Source organism: Choloepus didactylus, chromosome 5 (assembly GCF_015220235.1).
Source record: "Choloepus didactylus isolate mChoDid1 chromosome 5, mChoDid1.pri, whole genome shotgun sequence".
Lineage (NCBI taxonomy): Eukaryota > Metazoa > Chordata > Mammalia > Pilosa > Megalonychidae > Choloepus > Choloepus didactylus.
In genome coordinates, this window is record NC_051311.1 from 70,336,416 (window position 1) to 70,361,637 (window position 25,222).

General features: G+C 37.1%; 1 protein-coding gene across 8 annotated transcripts in view; it reads left to right on the forward strand.

The window, feature by feature from the left end:
• The window catches only part of CADPS2 (calcium dependent secretion activator 2), a 647,872-nt gene that overhangs the window by 243,634 nt on the left and 379,016 nt on the right, over positions 1 to 25,222 (forward strand). For all 8 annotated transcript variants that reach the window (XM_037836276.1, XM_037836275.1, XM_037836277.1 and 5 more), the window contains exon 3: positions 436 to 768. In XM_037836276.1, coding sequence (XP_037692204.1) covers positions 436 to 768 — 333 coding nt within the window. The remainder of the gene's footprint in view (positions 1 to 435; positions 769 to 25,222) is intronic.

Below are 25,222 nucleotides of genomic sequence, written 5' to 3' on the forward strand. Positions count from 1 at the left end.
TTGGATACTAGACATAACACAGTACTGGTCTTCAGATCTTCACTCAAACAGTAGGGGACCCTGTGCCCACTGGAGAACTAGCCAGAACTCTAAAATACACATAGGAATTTGGATTCACATCTCCTGTCACCTTCTTAACCAACTCCTGAACTATTCAGTTGCAAAAATGCTGAAGATACTCAGGTGATAGGCATGTAGGTCAAAGTGGGATCATCTTACATGTCCCTCAACACTGTATACTGCTTCTCTTTTCTACATTTTAGAGGAGATTTGGAGCTTCCATTATGCCATTGACTAACATGTATTATAAAACATTTTGAATAATTATAGACTATTTGGTGACATTAACTCTGGTTAAAATGCTGAAAGCAAGTGATGTTGGTGCCCATGCTTAATTGCAAATGGCTGTTGTTTTTTTTTTTTTTCTTCCTTTAGGTTTTTCTGAAGAGTGACCGAGTGGCCAGAATGGTTCAGAGTGGAGGATGTTCTGCCAGTGACTTCAGAGAGGTGTTTAAGAAAAACATAGAAAAACGTGTGCGGAGTTTGCCAGAAATTGATGGCTTGAGCAAGGAGACAGTACTGAGCTCATGGATAGCCAAATATGATGCCATTTATAGGGGCGAAGAGGACTTGTGCAAACAGCCCAATAGAATGACCCTCAGTGCTGTGTCTGAACTTATTCTGAGCAAGGAACAACTCTATGAAATGTTTCAGCAGATTCTGGGGATTAAAAAACTAGAACACCAGCTCCTCTATAATGCATGTCAAGTAAGTGGTCCATAAGTTTTCTTATTCCCCCGCCTGACACACAGTACAGACATCAAGTGTTTACCAGTCTCTGAAGGTATACTTTACTTTCTATAACTTTGCTTGAAAAGTTGAGAGAAATTTAATTAGTAAAATAGTAATATTTGAAAAGAACCTTTGAAAGAATTGATAGGAGAATAATATCAGAGCTTTTTCTTCACTAAGTAAGTGTTCCCATATGCCTTATTTTATGACTTCAGATTTGTGCCTTTTGGGTCTTTGAGAGGCATGTCCCAAATAATAAATTGAAAATCATTTGTTATCTGAAGAAGCTTTGCAATTTATAATAAACAGGTATTCCTCAGCACAAAGTAATTTTTCATAAAGATATAATGCTGGTCTCTCAAGTTTTATGGAAATAACTGAAATTTTAAATTTTGTTCTCTAGCCCAGCCAGATAGAAATGAATTAAAGATGACTATTAAACTGTAATTTAAAGAGAGGACAGAGTGAATAAGATATTTTCTCTTCAGTTGTTATTCTAGTCAGGCATATGAAAAATTGAATAAAATCTCATGTTCCATATCTTTCATCTTTAGACACTATGATTTGTTTAGTAATGTATTCTTTCTATATTTACATTTTGTTTACTTATTTTGGAGGCATAAATCATGACATCATATACAATTTAAATTGACAAAGTTCTGGCACTTAAAAATTCTCGTGTTCATTAAGAGTTACAGTTCTATAATGTTCGTACACTTAGTTTTAATCTTTCCACAAATCTGTTTCTCTTTATTTTTATACTCTATCCATATCATTCACTTTGCATTACTAATTTGTGTACCAAACAGTAGCACACTTCTACAATTAAAAGTTGATGAACATAATTTAGTAGTACAATTCAGATTCAGACATTTAATAGATAGTTCCTGAGTGCTTATTTCAAATAAAAAAACCTCACTAGGTGTTGGGAATACCGAACTCAGAAAACTTAAATATCTGTTCTCCATATGCCAAAGTCTTCTAGAGTAGATAGACCTCTAAATTAGTAATTAGACATGCATTGGAGTTTGTTCTGCGTGTTACAAAATCATAAAATTTATTCCTGTGTACCTTTGGGCTTATGTTATTAACTCAAAATGTTTTTAAATTTATTGCTTGCCTGATTTTTAAGATCACTCCTCCAGCCAGGGTGGGCCCCCCTTAATGTCTGTCCTCTGTGTCTCGGAATATACTTCTAATTCAAAGCTCCAACTATAATAAAGAGGATTTATCTATTTTTCCTGTCGTTTCTGTCAGGTTTTGCCTCATGTATTTTGAAGTTCTGTTGTTAGATGCATATACGTTTAGAATTGTTATGTCTTACAGAATTGTCCCTTTTATCATCATGTAATGTCTGTCTTTATACTTGATAATCAGCTTTGTTTTAAATTAATATAACTATTCCAGCTTTCTTTTAATTAGTGTTAGCATGGTGTATCTTTTTCAGTACCTACCTTAGAATTTAGATTTAAAGTTGGTTTCTCATAGAAAGCATATAACTGGTTCTTGTTTTTTTTAAATCCAATTTGACAACCTTTGTCTTTTAACAAGTGTGTTTCAGTCATTCATATTTAAAGTGATTATTCATATAGTTGATTAAATTCTACAATCTTTGTAAATGTTGTCTATTGCTTGTATTTGGTTGTTGTTTCTCCATACCCCCACCCTTTTTCTGCCTTTTCTAGTATTAGTTGAGCATTTTATAGATTCCATCTTATATCTTCTTTTGATGCATCATTTATATTTAGTTTTTTAACTTATTTGGTGGTTGCCTTAAGGCTTACAATATACATTTTAAAATAATCTAAGTCGTCCCACAAGTAACACTATACTGCTTTATGTGTAGTGCAAGTACCATGTAACAGAGTATTCCCAGTTCCTCTCTCCCATCCCTTGTGACATTGTTGTTCATTTTATTTAAAATATGCTGTATTCACCCAATGCAATTACTATTATTGCTTTAAAAAGTTATTTTTAGATCAATTAAGAATAAGAACAAATAGGATTATATTTTAACTTCATTTATTTTTTCTCATATGCTTTTCTCTTACTTTATAAAGATCCATATCATTTTCATTTTCATTTTATATCATTTTTCTTTTACCTGAGTAACTTCTTATAACATTTATTGCAGGGCAGGTCTGTTGGTGACGAATGCCCTCAGTTTTTGTCTGTCTTGAGAAAGTCTACTATGAAGTCCACCGAAGGCATTCTTCATTTTTTTTATAGTGTTTATGATTTCTAGCATTTCCTTTTTGAGTTTCTGTATTTCTGCTTACATTACCCATCTGTTCTAGCATGTTGTCTAATTTTTCCATTAAAGCTCTTAACATAATAATAGTTATTTTAAATTTCTTATTTGATAATTCCAACATCTGTGTCATATCTGAGGCTACTTTTGATGCTTGTTTTGTCTCTTCAGACTGGTTTTGTTTATTTGGTTTCTTTTTGCCTTTTGTAATGACTTGCAGTGTTTGAAAGCTGGACGTGTTGTATCAAGTAATAAGAACTGAGGCATATAGGCCTTTAGTGTGAGGATTTTTGTTACTGTGGCTAGGAGTTGGGCTTTGACTAATGTCTTTTGTAGCTATAGGTGCCAGAGGCTTCAAATTCCTCTTGACTTGGACTTCCCCAGGAACCGTATTCAGAGAGAGTCTGTCTCACAGTTCTTCCGGTTGTAATCCACTGTGATTATACGGGAGCCATGTTGGTATTTCGGTCAATTGTCAGAGAGATGGAGCATTCTATAATCTGATTAAGTCTGTCTTTCAGTGAGCCTATATCTTGGGGCCATAGCCTTCAGAAGTGTTTCTGTCCCTCATCAAAGAGTGTAGCCTTTTATTTACTATGTCCCTTATTCCCTTTCATGGCTGCAGCATTCCCAGTTAGTTTCTTTGCAGTTCTGTCCCCTGTTGACTCTGTTTTTATTTCTTATTTTTTGGTATTATTTTTACCCCTGATGGGTGAGACAGGAAGGTTTCAGTGGGCTGCAGTGAGGTGGAATTTTCTTCCTCCAACTGGGATAAGATTTCATGACTGCCCTCTGGCAAAGTCCTTTGGTAGGGAGAAGAGTCTGGAAGGTTGCAGAATCCTTACTGATAAAAGCCTTTACTTCCCCTCTTCTGACCAGGGCCACTTGGGGATCTTGCTTGGATTCTCACCATGAGAACTTGTTGGAGTTGCTGGAAAGAAAGCCCAGGGAGATATGGGGGCCCTTTATGATTTGCAGTCTCAGGAGTTTCTCACTTTCTGCACTCAGCCTCCAGCAATTTGTTAAGATTTTTAGGTTAGTGAGTGGTCCTACCGTTGAAGACATCCAGCAGCTTCTGCTCTGACTGCTGTATCTGTCTGGATTTGTCTCTCTCCAGATTCCGGGTTAGCAGTTTGCACTTCCAAAAACAAAAAGTCATTGGTTTTCAGTTTGTACAATTTTTTCTTCTTGTAGGGATAGTTCTTTACAGGTCTGAGCTGAAACTGTAATTCCTCTAATTCAATTCTGGGATTTGAAAGAAAGACTTAAGGATTGTTAAAAATTTTGATTGATTTAAAAATGAAAATAAATTACAGAAATACTTCTAAAAATAAGGGAAGAGTTGTCTTTTGAAATAAGCATTTTACAGCCTTCTGAAAAAAAGAAACAGCTGAGATTCTTTGTTTTTTTTTTTGTGCCTTTTTTTTTTTCCTGAAGTGTTTATGTATCTTATTTTGTTCTTTTGTTTCATTCCAACACAGGTTAAAAAAAAAAAAAGGTAATCGAAATCACAGAAAATAACCTGCCCTTTATAGAAAAGGAATAGTCTGAGAATAGTAGAGCAGGGCCCAGGTAAGCATAGAAAGCAACCAAAGCTAGTTGAGCTGTTGGGAACCTGGCTCCAGGTACATATCAATGTAATTTACTCCACCTTCCCTGCCTTTCAAGAAAGTCTTTGCAACCCTAATGTTCTTTCTTCTGTATTTGTTTACCCTTGTCTGGCCCATTGTTTTAGCCAACAGTGGTCCTCTAGGAAATCTCAGACATGTCACTTGCTTGAGGGTCAGGAACTCAGGCTAGAGTGCTGTTCTGGAGATGCGCCGGATGGCAGAAGCTGGGTGGCAGCAGCTAGGCAGTCCCTGGGTATTTGAGAAGGGAAGGACATCCTGCCACAGGGTGCCAGCGGGAGCCTTGTGTTATCATATCCTTTGTCCCAGAGCTGTAGGATTAGCATCTGGAATGGAAAAACAGGAGGCTGTTTTCTGAAGAAGCACAGGTTACTTCTGGTCAAATAACTTACTAGTCATCAAAGCCAGTAACTTATTAATCATCAAAATTAAGGCTTTAAGGAAACTTATAAAACACTAATTTAGATGGTATCATATATCACAATTAAGATATGAAGTCAGGGATGATTGAAAGAAAAATTATTTGTTACCAGAAATCTTTAGAAAAAGGAAAAAAGAAGCATGTAATAGATTAGCTATTGTGCTATTAAAATTACCCATCCAACTTTGGATTCCTTGGTTTGAGAATAATGTGACTGAAGTGGTGTACATTCAGAGAACAAATTATATTTAAAAGATAGAAAAAAAGGTCAAAGTGTACAGTGGAAAATGAGCAGCATAAAATGCAAAATTTTGAAATCTTTAGCAGTAATTTAGTTGAAGTAGAATATTGAAAATGCAGCAAAGAAACGAGTGAAGGAAGAACAGTGGAAAACCCAGTCTCAGAAAAATTTTAAAGTAATGCAGCGATTTCAAGTACTTATAGCTTCACTTTTAGAGGAACAAAGTTAGATGTTAAAGCTATGTATTTTTTAGTCTTAAATAAGTCAAATATATTCACTTCTTAAGTCAAATAAGTTAACAAAATTATTTTTTATGAAAATGCTATCATTTAAGTGGTTTAACTAATAAATCAGCTGCCTTTCCTTGAACAGAAATTAAATATGTTTATCAAAGCTTATTTTTAAACAGGGCAAAGGTGATACAGCATGTTCAAATTGGTTGGTTAACCCATCATCCATTATCATGTAGGGAATCATGTAGGGAATATGGTGCCAAGTACTGTGTTAAATGATAGGAATACAGAGAAAAATGAGGCGTAGTTCTTTGCCTAAAAGAATACTCAATCTGGTACAAGAGCTACTTTTGTTAAAAAAAAAAAAAAGAAAGAAAAAAATTAGTGATGTGGTAAATGCCGCAATGCTATGGGAAGTCCCTGCCTCTACCTTCTTGAAGCTGGGGAGAACACGGTATTGGGGAAGACTGTAATCTTTAGTTGTGTTGTAAAGAAGTTCACCAGAATACAAAATGGGAAGCCATTCTAAGTAGGCAGAGAGATGAGCAGGTGAAGAGTATGGAAACAGCAGAAGTTTTTTTGGGAATTGCAAGTTCTTGGTACTGCTGTAATCTAAGGAGGAGATGGGACTGTGGTTTCAGATGACATTAGCAGAGGTAGTAGGTAAGGGTCTTACAGCCAGTAAGAGACATATAATCCTAAATGAGCACAGAATCTGAATAGTGGAGTCCAAATTACCAAATGTATTCTTACAATTCTCCTCCTTTACTCTGATATTTGTATTTTAAGATTATTAAACAAGTCTGAACTTACAGCTATCTAGGTCCTGATCTTTTCCACCAAAAGCAACCTTCATTAATCTTTCATAATTTCATTCCATTAAGTGAAGAAAGTGACTCATCCAGATTTATCCACCATTCAAAGGAGAGTTAGCTGAAAACTTGCTCTGTTAACATTCCCCACCCCAAACATTTTATATTCTGAAGACAAGGACTGTCTTAAATAATACCATAGAACATTTTGTGTATTTATATGGGACACACAGTAATATTTGTCAGTGATTAGAAAGTAGCATTTGGGTTTATCATCCCCTTTCTTTTGAAGTTTCAGTTTTGGAGATTAAGCACTGTAGGTCTAGGAATTTAAATAAATTAGGAAATAATATTCAGTTCCTGTGTTTCTTGTCCCTGTCACTGTGCAGAGGATTGTGGGGAAGCTTCCTGGGTAAAACTTTCTGGAGGTCCAGAAAGTTCAAGAATTCCAGGCAAGGCATTAACTTTTCTGTACACCTCCATTCAAGATGTGTAAAAGGAAAATAGAGATGGGGAGAAATGTCACCCCTCAGAGGAGATTGTGACCTACCTCCTACCACTGTCTTCTTTCTGCTCATCTAGAGGCATGTGATTGAGAATACATTTTGTTTAACATAAAGTAATTTGTCTACTTTGACAGAAATAAAGGCACATTCTACAGAGAGAGTTACCTTTGATAATAGTGACTTTCAAAACTTAAAAATAAATGCTGTAGAAATGACAGCTAGGCAGGGTATATTTCCATATATATATTATTTTTAAATGTCAAGATACTTGGAGAAAATCTTCAGGTAAATTTTAGTAAATGGAAGTCTTTTTGTTTTGATTAAATTTATAATATCTGATTTGTAAAATTCTGGAATTGATCATTAAAATGACCGTAATATTTACATACATTGCCATTTGTTTGTTTTTTTAAAAAAATATATTGTCATATAAATGGGATATTTGGGTTTCAGTTAAATTAATCTGAATCTTTTTAGCATTGAAAAAATGTCCTATAAAAATTACATTTTTATAATAGTGAATGCAATTTTAATATATTCTCAAAGGTAATTATAATCAGTGCTATTTCATTTGACTGTGCATTAATTTGGTTTTTACCTTTAGCCTGTGTGTGGAAGAACTACGTAAGAATATTCCTAAATGAGATAGTTCTTCTAAAATCATTTGTTGAACTCATTTTAACTTTCTTCCCCTTATCAGATCACTAATAGAAGCTACCCTCAGATGTTCCTTACATTTATTTTTAAATTTTTCTTCTTTGCCCTGATCTAGCCTAAGGACATTATATATTATCAATTTGCTCTCCAACTCTTCCCATCTTTTTTGAAATAAGAGAACACAAACCTATGAAGAGATCAGGTAACTTTATAGTACTAAAAGTCAGAAAAAAAATAATCTTCTTAATGTAATTCATGGCCTGGTCTCAATTACTGATGAATAAAAAGGGATTATATGATAAAACTTTTAACTGTCATAAGCACGTACATCCTTTGTTATTTTTCATGGTGGTTTGTTAGTGAAAATATTCTATCAAAATTAGTATATGCATGTAGACGTATGTGTGTGTATTTCTTTCATTCTTTAATAGGTGTTTGTTTACCTACTAAAAGTATCAGGCACTGAGCCAGGCAATGAAAATACAAAAATGACCGTATTTGGTTCTTTTCCACAAGTCATTTGCATATGGTTAGGAGACACATATATGTAAACAGAATGTAGTGGCAAAGTTAGTTTGTTGAAAATATGTGGATGATATGATCTTTTATTTGGAAAATCCTGAGACATCAACAAAAAAGCTCCAATTCAGTAGAGTAGTGGGATACAAGGTTAATGAATGTAATTCAGTAATATTCCTATACACTAGTAATGATCTAATGGAAGAGGTAATCAAAAGAGAAAATTCCATTCACAATAGCATCTAAAAAAATTAAGTACCCAGGAATAAAATTAACCAAAGATGTAAAAGAGCTGTATATATAAAATTACAAATTGTTGCTAAAAGAAATCAAAGGGGACCTAAAGAAGTAGAAAGATAGTCTGTGTTCATGGATAGGAAGGCTAAATGTCATTAAGTTGTCAGTTCTACCCAAACTGATCTACAGATTCAATACAATTCCAATCAAAATTCCAACAACCTACTTTGTAGACTTGGAAAAGCTACTTATCAAATTTATTTGGAAGGGAAAGGGGCCTCAAATTGCCTAAAACATCCTAAAAAAGAACAAAGTGGGAGGACTTACTCTTCCAGACTTTGGAGCCTATTATGTCACAGTGGTGAAAACAGCATGGTGTTGGGCACAAAGATAGATATATTGATCAGTGGAATCGAACTGAGAGTTCAGAAATAGACCCCCAGATGTATGGTCGACTGATTTTTGATAAGACCCCAAATCCACTGAACTGGAACGGAGCAGTTTCTTCAACAAATGGAGAACTGTATATCCATAACCAAAAGAATAGAAGAGGACCCCTACCTCACACCCTTACAAAAATTAACTCAAAGTGGATCAAAGACCTAAATATAAGAGCCAGTACCATGAAACTGCCAGAAGATAATATAGGGAAACATCTTCAAAACCTAGTAGTAGGAGGTAGTTTCTTAGATCTTACACCCAAAGCACAAGCAGCGAAAGAAAAAATAGATAAAAGGGAACTCCTCAAAATCAAAAGTTTCTGTGCCTGCAAAGACTTTTTCAGAAAGGTGAAGAGGCAGCCAACTCAATGGGAGAAAATATTTGGAAACCATTTATCTGATAAGACACTGATACCCTGCATATATAAAGAAATCCTACAACTCAACAACAGTAGTTCAAAGAGCCCAATTATAAAATGGACAAAGATATGAAAAGACATTTTTCTTTGGAGGAAATACAAATGGCTAAAAATACACATGAAAAAATGTTCTTTTTCACTAGCTGTTAGGGAAATGCAAATCAAAACCACAATGAGTTACCATCTCACACCAATAAGAATGGCTGCCATTAAGCAAACAGGAAACAAGTGCTGGAGAAGATGCAGAGAAATCGGAACTTGCTGTTGGGAACATATAATGGTACAGCTGCTGTGGAAGAAAGTTTGGTGATGTCTCAGAAAACTAGATATTGTATTACCCTACTATTTGGCAATTCCACTTCTCAGTATATACACAGAAGTGCAGAAGATTTGAAAGCAGTGACATGAACAGACATTTGTAAACTGATGCTCATAGAAGCATTGTTCACATTTGCCAAGAAGTGGAAACAATCCACGTGTCCTCCAACAGATAAGTGGATAAACAAAATGTGGTGTATACATACAACAGAATGCTATGCATCTATAAGAAAGAACAAGGTCCTGAAACATATGGCAACATGGATGAACCTTGAAGATACAATGCTGAATGAAATAAGTCAGACACAAAAGGAGAGATACTGTATGTTACCACTACTGTGAACTCCCTGAACAATGTAAAATCAGTATCTTATAATGTAGAGTATTGGGGACCAAGAGATAGACAGAAGCTAGTGAAGGGGGAATGATAACCTAATATGTTCAGATATGTTAATGAGGGTGAATTTAAAGGTATGGTAATAGATAGAGGTGGTGATTGCTAATGGGATTTTAAGTATCAGAGCTGCATTGAAGACAAACAGGATTGAAAGGGGATGTTTAAAGGCATGTATCCCACAGATCAGCACTACAAATAAAGATAGTTGCTTGCATGATACACTTCTAAGGTATAGCAGTGGTACATAGCGTTCACAACGCAGTGGTATATGGGGAAAATCTACCTATTGCATACTAGAGACTATAATTAATAGGATTACCTTACTAGTACCACACAAATACTAGGGACAAATAATTAAGGGCTGAAAAGAGCTATGGGGTATTTTGAGTGATGAGAATTGTTTAAAATGGAGAGTGATGAGGATTGTATAGTTAAGTGATGATAATGTGAGATATTGATTGATTATTGTGGACAGAACATAGGCTGTGTGAAATTAGGAATCCTTTACTTTGTAAGTCAGGGCTTGCTCTTGTGAAACTTATAGTTGTAAAGGGGAGGCTAAGCCCACCTATAATTAGACCTAGGAGTTACCTCCAGAGAACCTATTTTGTTGGCTGAAATGTGGACTTTCTTCAAGCCCAATTCTGCAAATAAATTCATCACTCTCCCCACAACATGGGACAGGACCCACTAGGTGAGTGACTCTCCTTGGTGACGTGGGACATGGATTCTAGAAATGAGCCTGACCCTGGCATCGAGTGGTTGAGAATGCCTTTTGATCAAAGTGGGGGAAAGAAAGGAAACAAAATAAGGTTTTAGTGGCTAAGAGATTTCAAATAAAGTTGAGAGGCTGTCCTGGAGGTTACTCCTATGAAAGCTTCAGCTGGATATCCCAAATGGCCACCGTATGATAGGCCCAAGTCAACAGGAGCCCTGAAAACCCTAAATAATACCTGGGTCCCTATCTGAGACTCTATAAAAGTTTCACTCACTAAGTATATTCTTAGAAACTTAAATCCTCCAGAGAGCTCCTGTGCCAGCTAAGTCCCCAAACCCAGAGGCAACAACCTTTCCAAGAACATAACCAGTTGAGTCCCCTTTTCCCACAGTGTTGACACCCCTTTTCAACATGAACAGTTTAGGATGGTCACTGCCTAGACATCCCTGAAGATCAGGAAAGTGATTAAACTAGAGGAAGAGGTAGCAACAGACAAGATAGAATTTAACGTAGGATTATGAGTACTGAATCTCTATATAATTCTCCTTTTCTTAGTTGCTAGGGTATTAGAATAGCTAGAAGGAAAGAACTGAAATAGTAGAACTGTAACCTAAACATTCTTTGAAATTTGCTATATAAATCCTTGATTGTAATTTGAGAGTTATCACCTTTTTGTATATATGTGATATTTCACAATAAGGAAATAACTGAAACTATGGAAATGTAACCCATAACATTCTTTGAAATTTTCTAAGTACTTGTTAAATTGTTCTTTGAAAGTTATTACATTTCTGTATATACCTTGTGTGCTGATTTGGATGTATTATGTCCCCCAAAACACGATTATCTTTGATGCAGTCTTGTGTAGGGCAGGAAACGTATTGGTGTTGATTGGGCTGGAGACTTTTGATTGGATGTTTCCATGGAGATGTGATCACTCAACTGTGGGCGATATCTTTCATTGGATAATTTCCATGGAAGTGTGGCCACGCCCATTCAGCATTGGTCTTGAGCTCTATAAAAGCTCAGACAGAAGAAGCAAGCTTCCTACAGCCAAGAGGGACACTTTGAAGAATGCACAGAAGCTGAGAGGAGCTGCAGATAAGAGACAGTTTGAAGACAGCTGTTGAAAGCAGACTCTTGCTCTGGAGAAGCTAAGAGAGGACAAACGCCCCAAGAGCAACCGTGAGTGACATTTTGAAGAGGAGCTGCAGCCTAGAGAGGAACGTCCTGGGAGAAAGCCATTTTGGAATCAGAACTTGGAGCAGACGCCAGCCACATGCCTTCACAGCTAACAGAGGTTTTCCGGAAGCCATTGACCATCCTCCAGTGAAGGTACCCTTGGTTGATGGACACTTTATGGCCTTCAGACTGTAACTGTGTAACCAAATAAACCCCCTTTTATAAAAGCCAATCCATTTCTGATGTTTTGCATTCTGGCAGCATTAGCAAACTGGAACACCTTGTATTTCACAATAAGGAAATAACTGAAACTGTGGATCTGTAACCCATAACATTCTTTGAAATTTGCTCTCTACTTGTTAAATTGTACTTAGAAAGTTATCATTTCTATGTAAATATGTTATATTCCACAATTGAAAAAAAAGAAAAAGAATGGATTGCAGCTGGCCTCCTCCTACCTTACCCTACCTCTGAGCATGGCCCATAATTGTTAAAGATTTGGGCCAGGTCCTACATATTAATGTATCAGAGAAGTTCCTTATGATCTGCTCATTGTTCTTCTCTGGATCTTTGGATTGTGGTCCTGTTTTCACTTCTCTGTTGCCCATGAAGTTCCTAGGCTCCGTTATGGGCTTTAATATTGTTGAAGACCCATCCTAAGATGTCACCTAGGAGTCTGTTTTCACATCCCTGTGGTTTCATGCTTTGTCCTGTGCTTCTGAATTCCACTCTGCTCCACTCTCAGAAAGTTTGGCCTGGGTCAGAACACTGAACCACCTGTTTGCCTGGGAAGGGACAAGATGAAAATCCAGGAATCCTAGCAGAAGCTGTAGATCGTCTTGGGTCTTTAGCTTACAGTGAAACATTTTCTAAAAATATGAGTACCATTAACCTGATCTCCCTCAGATTTTATAGGAAGGGAAGTATGCCTAAATGTCCCTCTCTTTAATTTGTCAGTGTTTATCTGGGTGGAGCTTTTATATTAGCCTTGATGTGATGGAGTATCTCTGATTAGGGTGTTCTTTTAACATTATACCTACTCTTTGTCAGACACTGTTCTAAGCTCTTAGAACAAGGCAGTCCCTCTTTTCATAGAGCTATTTCAGGAAGGGAGGCATAGTCAAGAATTCTCTTTTGGACATGCTGAAATTGAAATATTAGATGTGATGGGTTGGCAGTTGTTGGTTGAATATCCAACTCTGAAATTCCAGTCCGCTATCAGGGCTGGAGGGATAGATTTGGGATTCATTTAGATAAAGTTAGTATTGTAAGCCATAGAACGTTATGAACTCACTTCGGGAGTAAGAAGAAAAGGGTCCAGGACAGAGTCCTGCACACACCAGGATTTATAGGCTGCTTGAAGGGGAAAGATCCAGTGAGGTAGGAGGCAAACCAGGGTGTGGTCTCAGGGACATCAAGGGAAGACAGTATTTCAAGGAGGAGGGAGTAGTTGTTTGTGCCATGTGCTGCCTAGAGGTCAGGTAAGAGGACAGTGAAGTGACTCCTGAATTTGTCAATGTAGAAGACACTGTTGACTTTGATAGGGCAGACTCCATGGAATAGAACACTGATTGAAGTGGATTAAGAGAAACCAGGAGTTAGGGAAATAGAATTAAAAGGAAAAGTTTCAGGGATTTAGCCAATAACCAAGAACATTATGTATTCAAGAAATTCCTTCAGTATAAGGACATTGAATCATTTTATTAAAACAAAATATTGGACACTTACTTTTTTCCAGGCTCACAACATCAGACTTTGTGCTTAATTGTTATTTTGGAGTTTTGGAAGTGTATGTCCCACAAAACATAACATCTGTTTCTTCTAGTAGATAGTCAGAACATTTATCTCTCTCTTTCTTTCCTCCCTCCCTCCCTCTTTTCCTCCTTCCCTTCCTTCCTTCCTAGCAGTTTGAAAGAACTATGGAAAAGGGATTGTTGTATACTCAGGAAGAGTACCCAGTAATATTTAATGATTTCAACTGATTATTAAGACCATAATATCCTAAATCCCCTTTGCTTAAGACTAAAAACAAATAATTGGTTACTTTTCTAGTAATATCTTTGGATAGGGCAGGGCCAATTGATCATTATCTTAGTAAGATCTTACGTGTATAATGGATGGCAGTGATTAATTTTAGCTATTTAGTACAAACTGCTGGAAGGCTGCTATTATTTTTAAACATTTAAAATGATGGCATTTTTTATTTGTGAACTGCTTTCATGATTCTGATATGAAGATCTTCGGATGAACAGTGCTCACCTTTAGGTCTGTGGATCATCGCTAGAAACTTGTGAACTAATATATGGTACCAAGAACAGGAGGATTTGAAAAATATAGTTTGCGTACACTGTTTAGATTGAGAAATTCGATACTATTTGGATTGATGCTGGCATTGATTTAGATCCACTGAAAAATACTGTGGTAATGAAAAGACAAACTGCTGTGCTTTCTTTGAATATCACTGCCTCCCCTTTCCAAGTTGGGCTGCTCCTCATCCCATATTGTATCACTATAGCCCATGGTAAACTTCAAATTGATGAATCTGAAACTCCTCAAGTTCAGTAGGTTCAAAATGTCCCTTGCATTAATATCTTGCTCAGTCTTCTGACTCATTTATTGGCTTCATAACCCAAATAATTACCTGGTACTGCTGTTTCTACTGTAATATTGCCTTTTGTATGCATATAAGGCTATCACCATAGCTGGGGAAACTTCATTACCTCGCACAGGGAGCATGGCTGTGGCCTGTTACCTGCTTCCCCCTTTCAATCCTGCTTATTTTTTGTTGTCAGATTAATGTTATTGAAGCACCATCGTAATCTCATCACCCTCTACTTTGAATGGGAAAAAAAAAGACAATGGCTCTTCTTGTCAAAAATAATGTCTACACCTCTTGGATACACTTTCAACAGCTATGGTGTTCACAGTCTGGCCCTACCTCCCTTTCTAATGCTCCTTCCTGTCGTAACAATTCTTTATACACTCTGTGTTCCAGGTAAACTGAGTCACTATTCCTCACTCATACTCGGTGTTTTCTATTTTGAGTTTTAATTTTCCCTCACAGTCTTCTCCTCACCTGGAATTCCTCCTTCTCTATTCTTTAGGACCCAAGAAAAATCACACTTCTTAATCCTGCTCCTACTCATTTTCTTAGATATTGGTTGGGGCGGGGGTGGATTTCTGTGAGGAGTTTTCTATTCCCCATCATAACACAAAAGCCTGTGATATTCTGCTTTATATTATATATGTATTTATATACACCTCTTTCTCCTACTGCACTTTTGCAACTTGTGCATGGGATAATTAATCTTTGTATCTTTAATTTTACAGTATATTTGTGTTTCCTATTGTAGGACTCATATTATGTTGAATGATTGAAAAAATGAAAAGTGGAGTGTGAGGCATTGTCAAGGATGTGAGGTGGTTAATTTGAACCCTAAAATCAGACTGTAGACCCTGGCCCCGCCACTTACTTACTGCATGATTCTGGGAAAGTTACTTAAACCTCTCTGTGCATCATAATTTTTATCACTAAAATGGAATAATGGTAACACTGATCTATAGGGTTCTCTGAGGTTTAAAGGAGATATTGTTAATAAAAGTTAGAAAAGTACCTGGCGTATTTTCAGGGCTGTATAAATTAAGCCCTTATTAGCTCTGATGAGGCTGGGGTCCTAATCTGCTCTGGAAAATTTCTGCAATATAACTTATAGTATCTGTGTTATTTTACTTAGGGCTGTCTTCTCAAACCCAGCATTATTCCATTGTTAATGTGTGTCGCATGCCAGTCCAAAAGCCAAAGAAGACGAGCATTTTCTGATACGTGAACTTTTATTCAGGGCTTACTTACAGGGTGAGAAGCCATGGAGAGATCATGACAGCTCTCTCAGGCCAGGCAGGCATCACATTCGCAGTGAAGACGACTGAGCGATGCAAAAAGGGCAGAAAGCTTTTCATAAGGGTTTAGGACAAAGGCCCTCCCAAGGGTGGGGGGAGCCTAGACGCAGGAACAGGTTACTTTGACCTGGGGGGTGGTGCAGGAAGGACTAGAATAACACTTGAACAATTACATTTTGCTCTTTTTGTGAGAGTAAGAGCCTCTCACTTCCTGCCTGGTTGCATAAAGTTACATTTTAAGGTCAATTTACCCTTTTTTTCTTTACTGGCTTAGAAAGACAATAGGTTAAACATTTAGCTGCCTGGGTCATGCAGACTGCTGTGCACCAAAGATCTGCAGGCCTGTTTTGCTTAGGCCATGGGTTGCCACAATGTGAATATAGATTCAACTGTTTTTTTTCAGATAAATATAATTAGTAAGCAGTTGCCTGAAAATATAAGTTTGTTACTTTTGTCAAAAAGATGAAATGTTAATATTAAATGAAATGCTAAAGCAACTCTCACGATGTGTAAAAATGTGCCAAGTTATGTCTATCATTTTAAGTTTATATATATGTGTATCTCTAGGTTTTTGAAGTCCCATGGATTTTTGCTTTTTAGGTTAAATTTTTTCCATTTCTGCTTTGAACATTTTGATCCATTATTTAATATAGTTTAGTTCAGTTCACAGAGGGTAATTTTGTACCTAATTAACTCGTTCATCTTTTCCCTACATTAAAATATTCAAAGGAAAGTGTGGTTTGGGAAATGCATTTTTAAGATTCTTAGAACTGTTCTACAAGTATCCATGGCAGAACTCTTATTTCTGAGTCAGGTTTTATACATAATTTAAAAAGTAGACATAAGGTAATTCTTTAAAAGCTTTGAATCTAGCAAACAGAATGGTACCCAATTCTTTCATACGTAGTATTTTACCAGCAATGCGCTGCTACGCTTGTGAGTTTGAGAGTAACTTCATTTCCTTATGTTCTTTCTGTGGTATGAAATTACAAAAAGAGCATTAATTACTTTGTAGTTCTTAGCTAATTCTCAATAATCAATAAAAAGAGAGGAAGGGTTTAATTTGGAAGGGGGAGGGTACTTCACAAAATATGGATCAGCTTGAAAGAAAGGTTAGAGTCCAAGAACCTTTCAAATCCAAGTTGAATTATTATTTTGTATTTGCATTAAAATTGTGTCTTGGTTGTTTGAGTCCCACCATTGGATATGGATTTGTTTTACTCTTATTGTTAGGATAGGGTGAGCACAACCAAAGAGCATATTTTGAAGGTGGAAGTCATAAGTATCTGAGATATTCAGCAATAATAAGACAAATATGAAAGATATGTCATCATATAGTACCTGCTTTGATTTTGATAGTATTTTCAGAAGACTTGGAGATTGAATGGGCATTGAAGGCAGGGAAGAAGAGCACCCAGGCAGGAGAACATAAGCAAAATACGTGACTGGGAAATGTAGCATGTTTGGTAAACAGTGAGTAAGCCACTTGTATAGATAATGGTATTACTCAAGAGGTAAGAAAGATAGATTGATGCAAAATATAGAAGGATCTGAATACTGGGCTGAAGTGTTTCCACATCATTCTCGTTCATGTTAATTTACTCTCATTCATTCTTTCATTCATATCTATTCCTCTCTCTTTCCTTCTTCCTCCATTTCCCTCCCTTTCCCTCCAGTTTTCCCACCCTTCTCCCTCCCTCTCCCTCTTTCCATCCCTCTCCAGTTCCCCTTTTCTCAACCAGTTTTTTATATGAACCATGGAACACAGAAAATGAGTAACTATGTTCTCTGTTTTCCCAAGGATAATACATACTTAGAGCCATTCAGGAAGCAGAGGAGAGAAATTAATTGATTATATACAATTAGGTCCTTTTTTTTTTTTTTAATCTTCATTTTATTGAGATATATTCACATACCACGCAGTCATACAAAACAAATCGTACATTCGATTGTTCACAGTACCATTACATAGTTGTACTTTCATCACCTAAATCAATCCCTGACACCTTCATTAGCACACACACAAAAATAAGAAGAATAATAATTAAAGTGAAAAAGAGCAATTGAAGTAAAAAAGAACACTGGGTACCTTTGTCTATTTGTTTGTTTGTTTCCTTCCCCTATTTTTCTATTCATCCATCCATAAACTAGACAAAGTGGAGTGTGGTCCATATGGCTTTCCCAATCCCATTGTCACCCCTCATAAGCTACATTTTTATACAACTGTCTTCAAGATTCATGGGTTCTGGGTTGTAGTTTGATAGTTTCAGGTATCCACCACCAGCTACCCCAATTCTTTAGAACCTAAAAAGGGTTGTCTAAAGTGTGCGTAAGAGTGCCCACCAGAGTGACCTCTCGGCTCCTTTTGGAATCTCTCTGCCACTGAAGCTTATTTCATTTCCTTTCACATCCCCCTTTTGGTCAAGAAGATGTTCTCCGTCCCATGATGCCGGGTCTGCATTCCTCCCCGGGAGTTATATTCCACATTGCCAGGGAGATTCACTCCCCTGGGTGTCTGATCTCACATAGGGGGGAGGGCAGTGATTTCACCTTTCAAGTTGGCTTAGCTAGAGAGAGAGGGCCACATCTGAGCAACAAAGAGGCATTCGGGAGGAGGCTCTTAGGCACAATTATAGGGAGGCCTAGCCTCTCCTTTACAGCAACCGTCTTCCCAAGGGTAAAACCTATGGTAGAGGGCTCAACCCATCAAACCACCAGTCCCCTATGTCTGTGGTCATGTTAGCAACCATGGAGGTGGGGTAGGCCAATACCCCTGCATTCTCCACAGGCTCCTCAAGGGGGCTCTACATATTTTTTTCCTTTTTTTTTTTTTTTTTTTTTAACTTTTTTCCTCCCTTTTAAATCAACTGTATGAAAAAAAAATACAATAAAAGAACATTTCAAAGAGACCATAACAAGGGAGTAAGAAAAAGATAACTAACCTAAGATAACTGCTTTACTTCCAACCTGTTCCTACTTTACCCCAAGAAAGTTACCTAATATAGCAACATTTCTGTGAACTTGTTCCTACTATATCCATCGGAAATTAACAGACCATAGTCATTCCTGGGCATCCCGAGAACGTTAAATAGCTTATCTGTTCTTGGATTACTGTTCCCCCTTCCTTAATTGCTCTCTATTGCTAGTTCCCCTACATTCTACATTATAAACCATTTGTTTTACATTTTTCAAAGTTCACATTAGTGGTAGCATATAATATTTCTCTTTTTGTGCCTGGCTTATTTCGCTCAGCATTATGTCTTCAAGGTTCATCCATGTTGTCATATGTTTCACGAAATCGTTCCTTCTTACTGCCGTGTAGTATTCCATTGTGTGTATATACCACTTTTTATTTATCCACTCATATCCACTCATCTGTTGAAGGGCATTTGGGTTGTTTCCATCTCTTGGCAATTGTGAATAATGCTGCTATGAACATTGGCGTGCAGATATCTGTTCGTGTCACTGCTTTCCGATCTTCTGGGTATATACCGAGAAGTGCAATCACTGGATCGAACGGTAACTCTATATCTAGTTTTCTAAGGAACTGCCAGACTGACTTCCAGAGTGGCTGAACCATTATACAGTCCCACCAACAATGAATAAGAGTTCCAATTTCTCCACATCTCCTCCAGCATTTGTACTTTCCTGTTTGTTTAATGGCAGCCATTCTAATTGGTGTGAGATGGTATCTCATTGTGGTCTTAATTTGCATCTCTCTAATAGCTAGTGAAGCTGAACATTTTTCATGTGTTTCTTGGCCATTTGTACTTCCTCTTCAGAGAACTGTGTTTTCATATCTTTTGCCCATTTTATAATTGGGCTGTCTGTACTATTGTCATTGAGTTGTAGAATTTCTTTATATATGCAAGATATCAGTCTTTTGTCAGATACATGGTTTCCAAAAGTTTTTTCCCATTGAGTTGGCTGCCTCTTTACCTTTTTGAGAAATTCCTTTGAGGTGCAGAAACTTCTAAGCTTGAGTAGTTCCCATTTATCTATTTTTTCTTTTGTTGCTTGTGCTTTGGGTGTAAAGTCTAGGAAGTGTCCGCCTAATACAAGGTCTTGAAGATGTTTTCCTACATTATCTTCTAGGAGTTTTATGGTACTTTCTTTTATATTGAGATCTTTGATCCACTTTGAATTAATTTTTGTGTAGGGTGTGAGGTAGGGGTCCTCTTTCATTCTTTTGGATATGGATATCCAACTCTCCCAGCGCCATTTGTTGAAAAGACCATTATGACACAGTTCAGTGACTTTGGGGGCCTTATCAAAGATCAATCGGCCATAGATCTGGGGGTCTATCTCTGAATTCTCAATCTGATTCCATTGATCTATATGTCTATCTTTGTGCCAGTACCATGCTGTTTTGACAACTGTGGCTTTATAATAAGCTTCAAAGTCAGGGAGTGTAAGTCCTCCCACTTTGTTTTTCTTTTTTAGAGTGTCTTTAGCAATTCGAGGCACCTTCCCTTTCCAAATAAATTTGGTAACTAGCTTTTCCAAGTCTGCAAAGTAGGTTGTTGGAATTTTGATTGGGATTGCATTGAATCTGTAGATGAGTTTGGGTAGAATTGACATCTTAATGACATTTAGCCTTCCTATCCATGAACATGGAATATTTTTCCATTTTTTAAGGTCCCTTTCTATTTCTTTTAGTAGAGTTATGTAGTTTTCTTTGTATAGGTCTTTTACGTCTTTGGTTAAGTTTATTCCTAGGTACTTGATTTTTTTAGTTGCTATTGAAAATGGTATCTTTTTCTTGAGTGTCTCTTCAGTTTGTTCATTTCTAGCATATAGAAACATTACTGACTTATGTGCATTAATCTTGTATCCCGCTACTTTGCTAAATTTGTTTATTAGCTCTGGTAGCTGTATCGTCGATTTCTCAGGGTTTTCCAGATATAAGATCATATCGTCTGCAAACAATGACAGTTTTACTTCTTCTTTTCCAATTTGGATGCCTTTTATTTCTTTGTCTTGCCGGATTGCCCTGGCTAGCACTTCCAGCACAATGTTGAATAACAGTGGTGACAGCGGGCATCCTTGTCTTATTCCTGATCTTAGAGGGAAGGCTTTCAGTCTCTCACCATTGAGTACTGCTGGCTGTGGGTTTTTCATATATGCTATTTATCATATTGAGGAAGTTTCCTTCAATTCCTACCTTTTGAAGTGTTTTTATCAAAAACGGATGTTGGATTTTGTCAAATGCTTTTTCAGCATCTATTGAGATGATCATTTGGTTTTTCCCTTTCGAATTGTTAATGTGTTGTAATACATTGATTGATTTTCTTATGCTGAACCATCCTTGCATGCCTGGAAAGAATCCCACTTGGTCATGGTGTATGATTTTTTTAATGTGTCTTTGGATTTGATTTGCAAGTATTTTGTTGAGGATTTTTGCATCTGTATTCATTAGGGAGATTGGCCAGTAGTTTTCCTTTTTTGTAGCACCTGTGCCTGGTTTTGGTTACAATTAGGTCTTAATTCTGGCCGGCAGTTAGGATCCTTAGGAAATTTGGAGCAAGAAGATAACATGATAAAAAAACATATTGGGGTAAAATGAATAATCTGATGCCAGTATAAGGAAAGAGACAGATTTTGGAGACAGAAAACAAAAAACAAAACAAAAATTAACAGGGTAAAGCAATAACCCAGTAATAAAGTCTCAATTTATAATACAGTTATGAGAAATGGCAATGATAGGCAGTTGCTCAAGATTTTGGAAAGGAAGGGGAGACTTTAGTTGATAACTAGATATGGGAGGTAAAGGAGCTGAAGAAATAATGAAGACTCTTAAGATTATCAGCCTGATCTAGGGTGATGGGATCACAACCATGTTGAGAAGTGGGTGGATCTGTTCAGTTTTAGTTTGAGGTCAGTGCAGGATACCTGAAAGAAGGCCTTGTGTTCCACTGAAGATGGAGAGGTGGAGCTCAGGAGAGAAGCCAGAGCTATGTGCTGACTTGTGGCCTTCCATAGAGAGAGACTACAGGAACTCTGAGGTCTGGAACAGCCAAGGACCGAGCGCATGCATTACTGGGCTGAGAGAATGGACAGCCAGCAAAGAAGACAGAACAGGGAACAGTCAGTCAATCGTGTGTAAGGACTATCTTTATGACAAATAATTTATGATAGTGGAGAATTAACATATTTATCAATGCAATTAATTTTCTAATAATAAAACCTTTGATCAGTGTTTTGAAGTCATGTTGCAAAATTCATGCATATTTGGCACTGTCAAATAAATTGAATGCTGTGTTGCTAGAAAAGTATATGATAAACAATAGCAGGTTTGACAGAATGCATTTTTGTTATCAGTGTTAGGTTGATGCCAATTATTGGCACAATTGTCTAGTGATTTACAGATAATATAGTTAGAAGGGACAAGTATATGAATTAATCTCAGGGGAAACACCAAACTGAAATGACATTGCAAATCCCAATCTACCTGTGTTTTTCATACTAGAGGATAAAGAAAAGTATTAGAAGAAAATACCATAGTGAAATTTCATTTGAAAAGAGTACATGTATTAGTAAGGGTTCTCTAAGGAAACAAAACCAACAGGAGATATATGAGATTCTACAAAAGTGTCTCACGCAACTGTGGGAATGCAAAAGTTCAAAACCTATAGAGCAGGATGCACAAGTCCAAATTCCACAGAATAGGATGTACGAGTCCAAACTCTGCAGGGCAGGCAGCGAGGCAGCAAGCTGGCAACTCCGATGAAGGTGTTCAGTGAACTCCCCAGGAGAGGCTGGCTGGCTGAAGATTAAAAAGGTTCTCTTTCCTCCCTTAAAAGTCTTCAACTGATTGGATTAAAGCCAGCTGATTAAATTATCTCATTGTGGGAGACATGCCCTTTGTTGATGTAATCAGCCACAGATTCAATCAATTGACTGATGATTTAATAAACCAGCCTTCTGGTTTATTAAGCAGTCACAAATGTCCTTGCAGTAATGGTTAGGCCAGTTCTTGCTTGACCAGACACCTGGACACCATCACCTGGCCAAGTTGACACATGAACCCAACCATCACAGTATGCCATGATTAGAGTTGAAGTTTGGGGGGAAAAAGAATTGGTTAGGGTTAGCATGTACAAAGGCATCATTATGGGAAAGCATAGTTACGAATCTCCCTTTTTAGTGATCGACAATATTTATATAAGGGCAAGCACCCTGACTCTATAAAAGAGACTAATCAGAGGGGACACTGATGCTAATAAGTGCTGTGAAGAGCACTTTTTAGATCTTTGTTTAAAAAAAGAAATAATTTTAATGAATTCAGTTATTTTAAGGCTATAGTTTTTAAAGCATTGAAAATGTGATATTGCAAGGCATAAAATAGCGCCATTGGGTAAAACTTAAAGTTATTTTTATACAGTATTTCAAATTTTCTCAACAGTAAGATAGTTGGCCACCAACACAGGCTTCCATGTTCTCACTAGGGCTTCTGAGAAGGGTGATTTGACTCCTTTTTCTACAGCTGCTTTCATGGAATGAGAAAGAAAGAGGGCAAGAGGAGTCCAAAACTTGAGATTTGTGATTCATGACTGATAGATAGCAACATCAGGTCAGCATTTCTCTCCTCAAAGTCCATTTTTTTATATTGTGGTTTTTACAAATCCATCCTGATACCATCAACCCTGAAAAATGTCACTTTTGTCTCTGTTTTCACACAGTACTTGATCAGTACCTTTCTTTTGGCAGTTAGATTCTGTTTTACATACTATTTTTACTACTTCCTATATTAAGTATGAACTCCTTGAGGGCCACCTTTATAGCTACTAAAGAGTCCACAACGCTGCTTGCTGTACAGTAGGTATAGGAAACAAAATGTGTATGGAGTTATTAAATAAATTATGGACCATTCAGTTGACATTGTTAAGGGCTTATATTTTGGTGTGCTTTTACAAAGAATTTGTTAAAGAATTTAACAAATCTCTGTAGGCATAAGGTTGATGATATGTTAGTCTGAGGGGGCCATTTTCCATGGTTTACATTCCAAAAGCCATAGAGCCTTTGTGAGAACAAAAAATAGAAGCTTCAATGCAGGAGAGTCCCCCAGAGTCATGGTTCTTTACCTCTTTTGAGTTACCTTGAGATAAGAGTCTTGGGTAAACTATGAAATTCAAAAAATTCCCTAGGGGAAAAAATGTCCATCTCTACAAAATTTTGCTCACAACTTGAGCCAGATGCACAGAATCCCTAAGGTCCAGGCTAAGAGCTCCCTAGCCTAGGAAATTTTGATATGGAAACAGTAATCCATGTCTAATAAATAAGAGGAAAAGAAAAATACATTTGTCACGACGATGAAATATTTTGATAATTAAAGTAGCAAACACTCGGAGTGATAGAGACTAGAAGCATCCCAGAGAATAAAGATACATTTGGGCATCTGTTATGGTCAGGGTAGAATGACCCTCTTTAAATGACCTGGAAAATATTCTGTGCCAGCAAAGGATATATGTGAGGTGTGTAATATATTGCCACCTAAAATGATGAAATCCAGAATTAAAACTAAAAGAAAATGAAGTTAAAAGAGGAAGCTGTCCTCATGGGGTGAGGACTTGCCCCTGCCTCTTCTCCCACAAACATCAGGGTGGACATATCCCCATTTTCTTTATCTCATGGCCAAATCCGGCCCTAGAGTCAGGTATGACTCCAACATTTTGATGCCTAATGCACCATATCTATAATACATCCATTCAGGCTCTTCATTTTCTTTGTGCAAAACCAGTTAAGCATTATAGAGAGTTCAGAAAAGTAAGAGAATTGTTTTCATGATAACAGTACTTGAACTGTATTGGCAAAATGAGATGCAATTGAAGTGTGTTTAGAAACATTCCACCACAAAAACGTAGAGAGAATCCTTTCGAGGACTCACAGTCCTTGGATTGGTGTGCTCAGCCCTCAGCTACATGATTCTCGGTTATACTATGCATGACTCCGGGTGGGGCTAGATGTGGGCTGTGAGGGAAACAGGGTGGTCAAAGATGACACCTACATTTTGGCCTTGAGCAACTGGCTGAGTAGGGGAATCATTTATATGAAATGGGATTCCTCATGGAAGGAGTGAGTGGAGGTAGGGAGCTGGAAACCAACAGTCTGTTTTGGGTTTGTTAAGTTTGAGGTGCCTTTCCTTCATGAAAGTTGGAATGTAAGTAGGCAGTTGGAAATGTAAGCCTGGAAACTGGTGAACTGTGAGTGAGCAGATGGTGTTTACAGTCACATGCTTGGAAGGGAGTGCCCACGCAGCAATCATATAAATTGGGAAGGAGTCCAAGGCCCCAGTCCTGAATATTTGAATGTTTACAAGTATTTACCTCTCATGAAGTCCATCTCCAGTTTTGTAATGGAAATAGTTCAATTTATCTTATTACAATTTATTTTTAAACATTGCATAAAATGAGAGGCATTGTTAAAAATAGCCAACTGGGAGTGATTGGTCAGGGGAAAAAAAGGGCAGCATGAGGAATCCTTATGGTGTTGGAATTGTTCAGTGTCTTGACTGTGGTGGATACACGGACCTACTTGGGTGAAAAATTGTATAG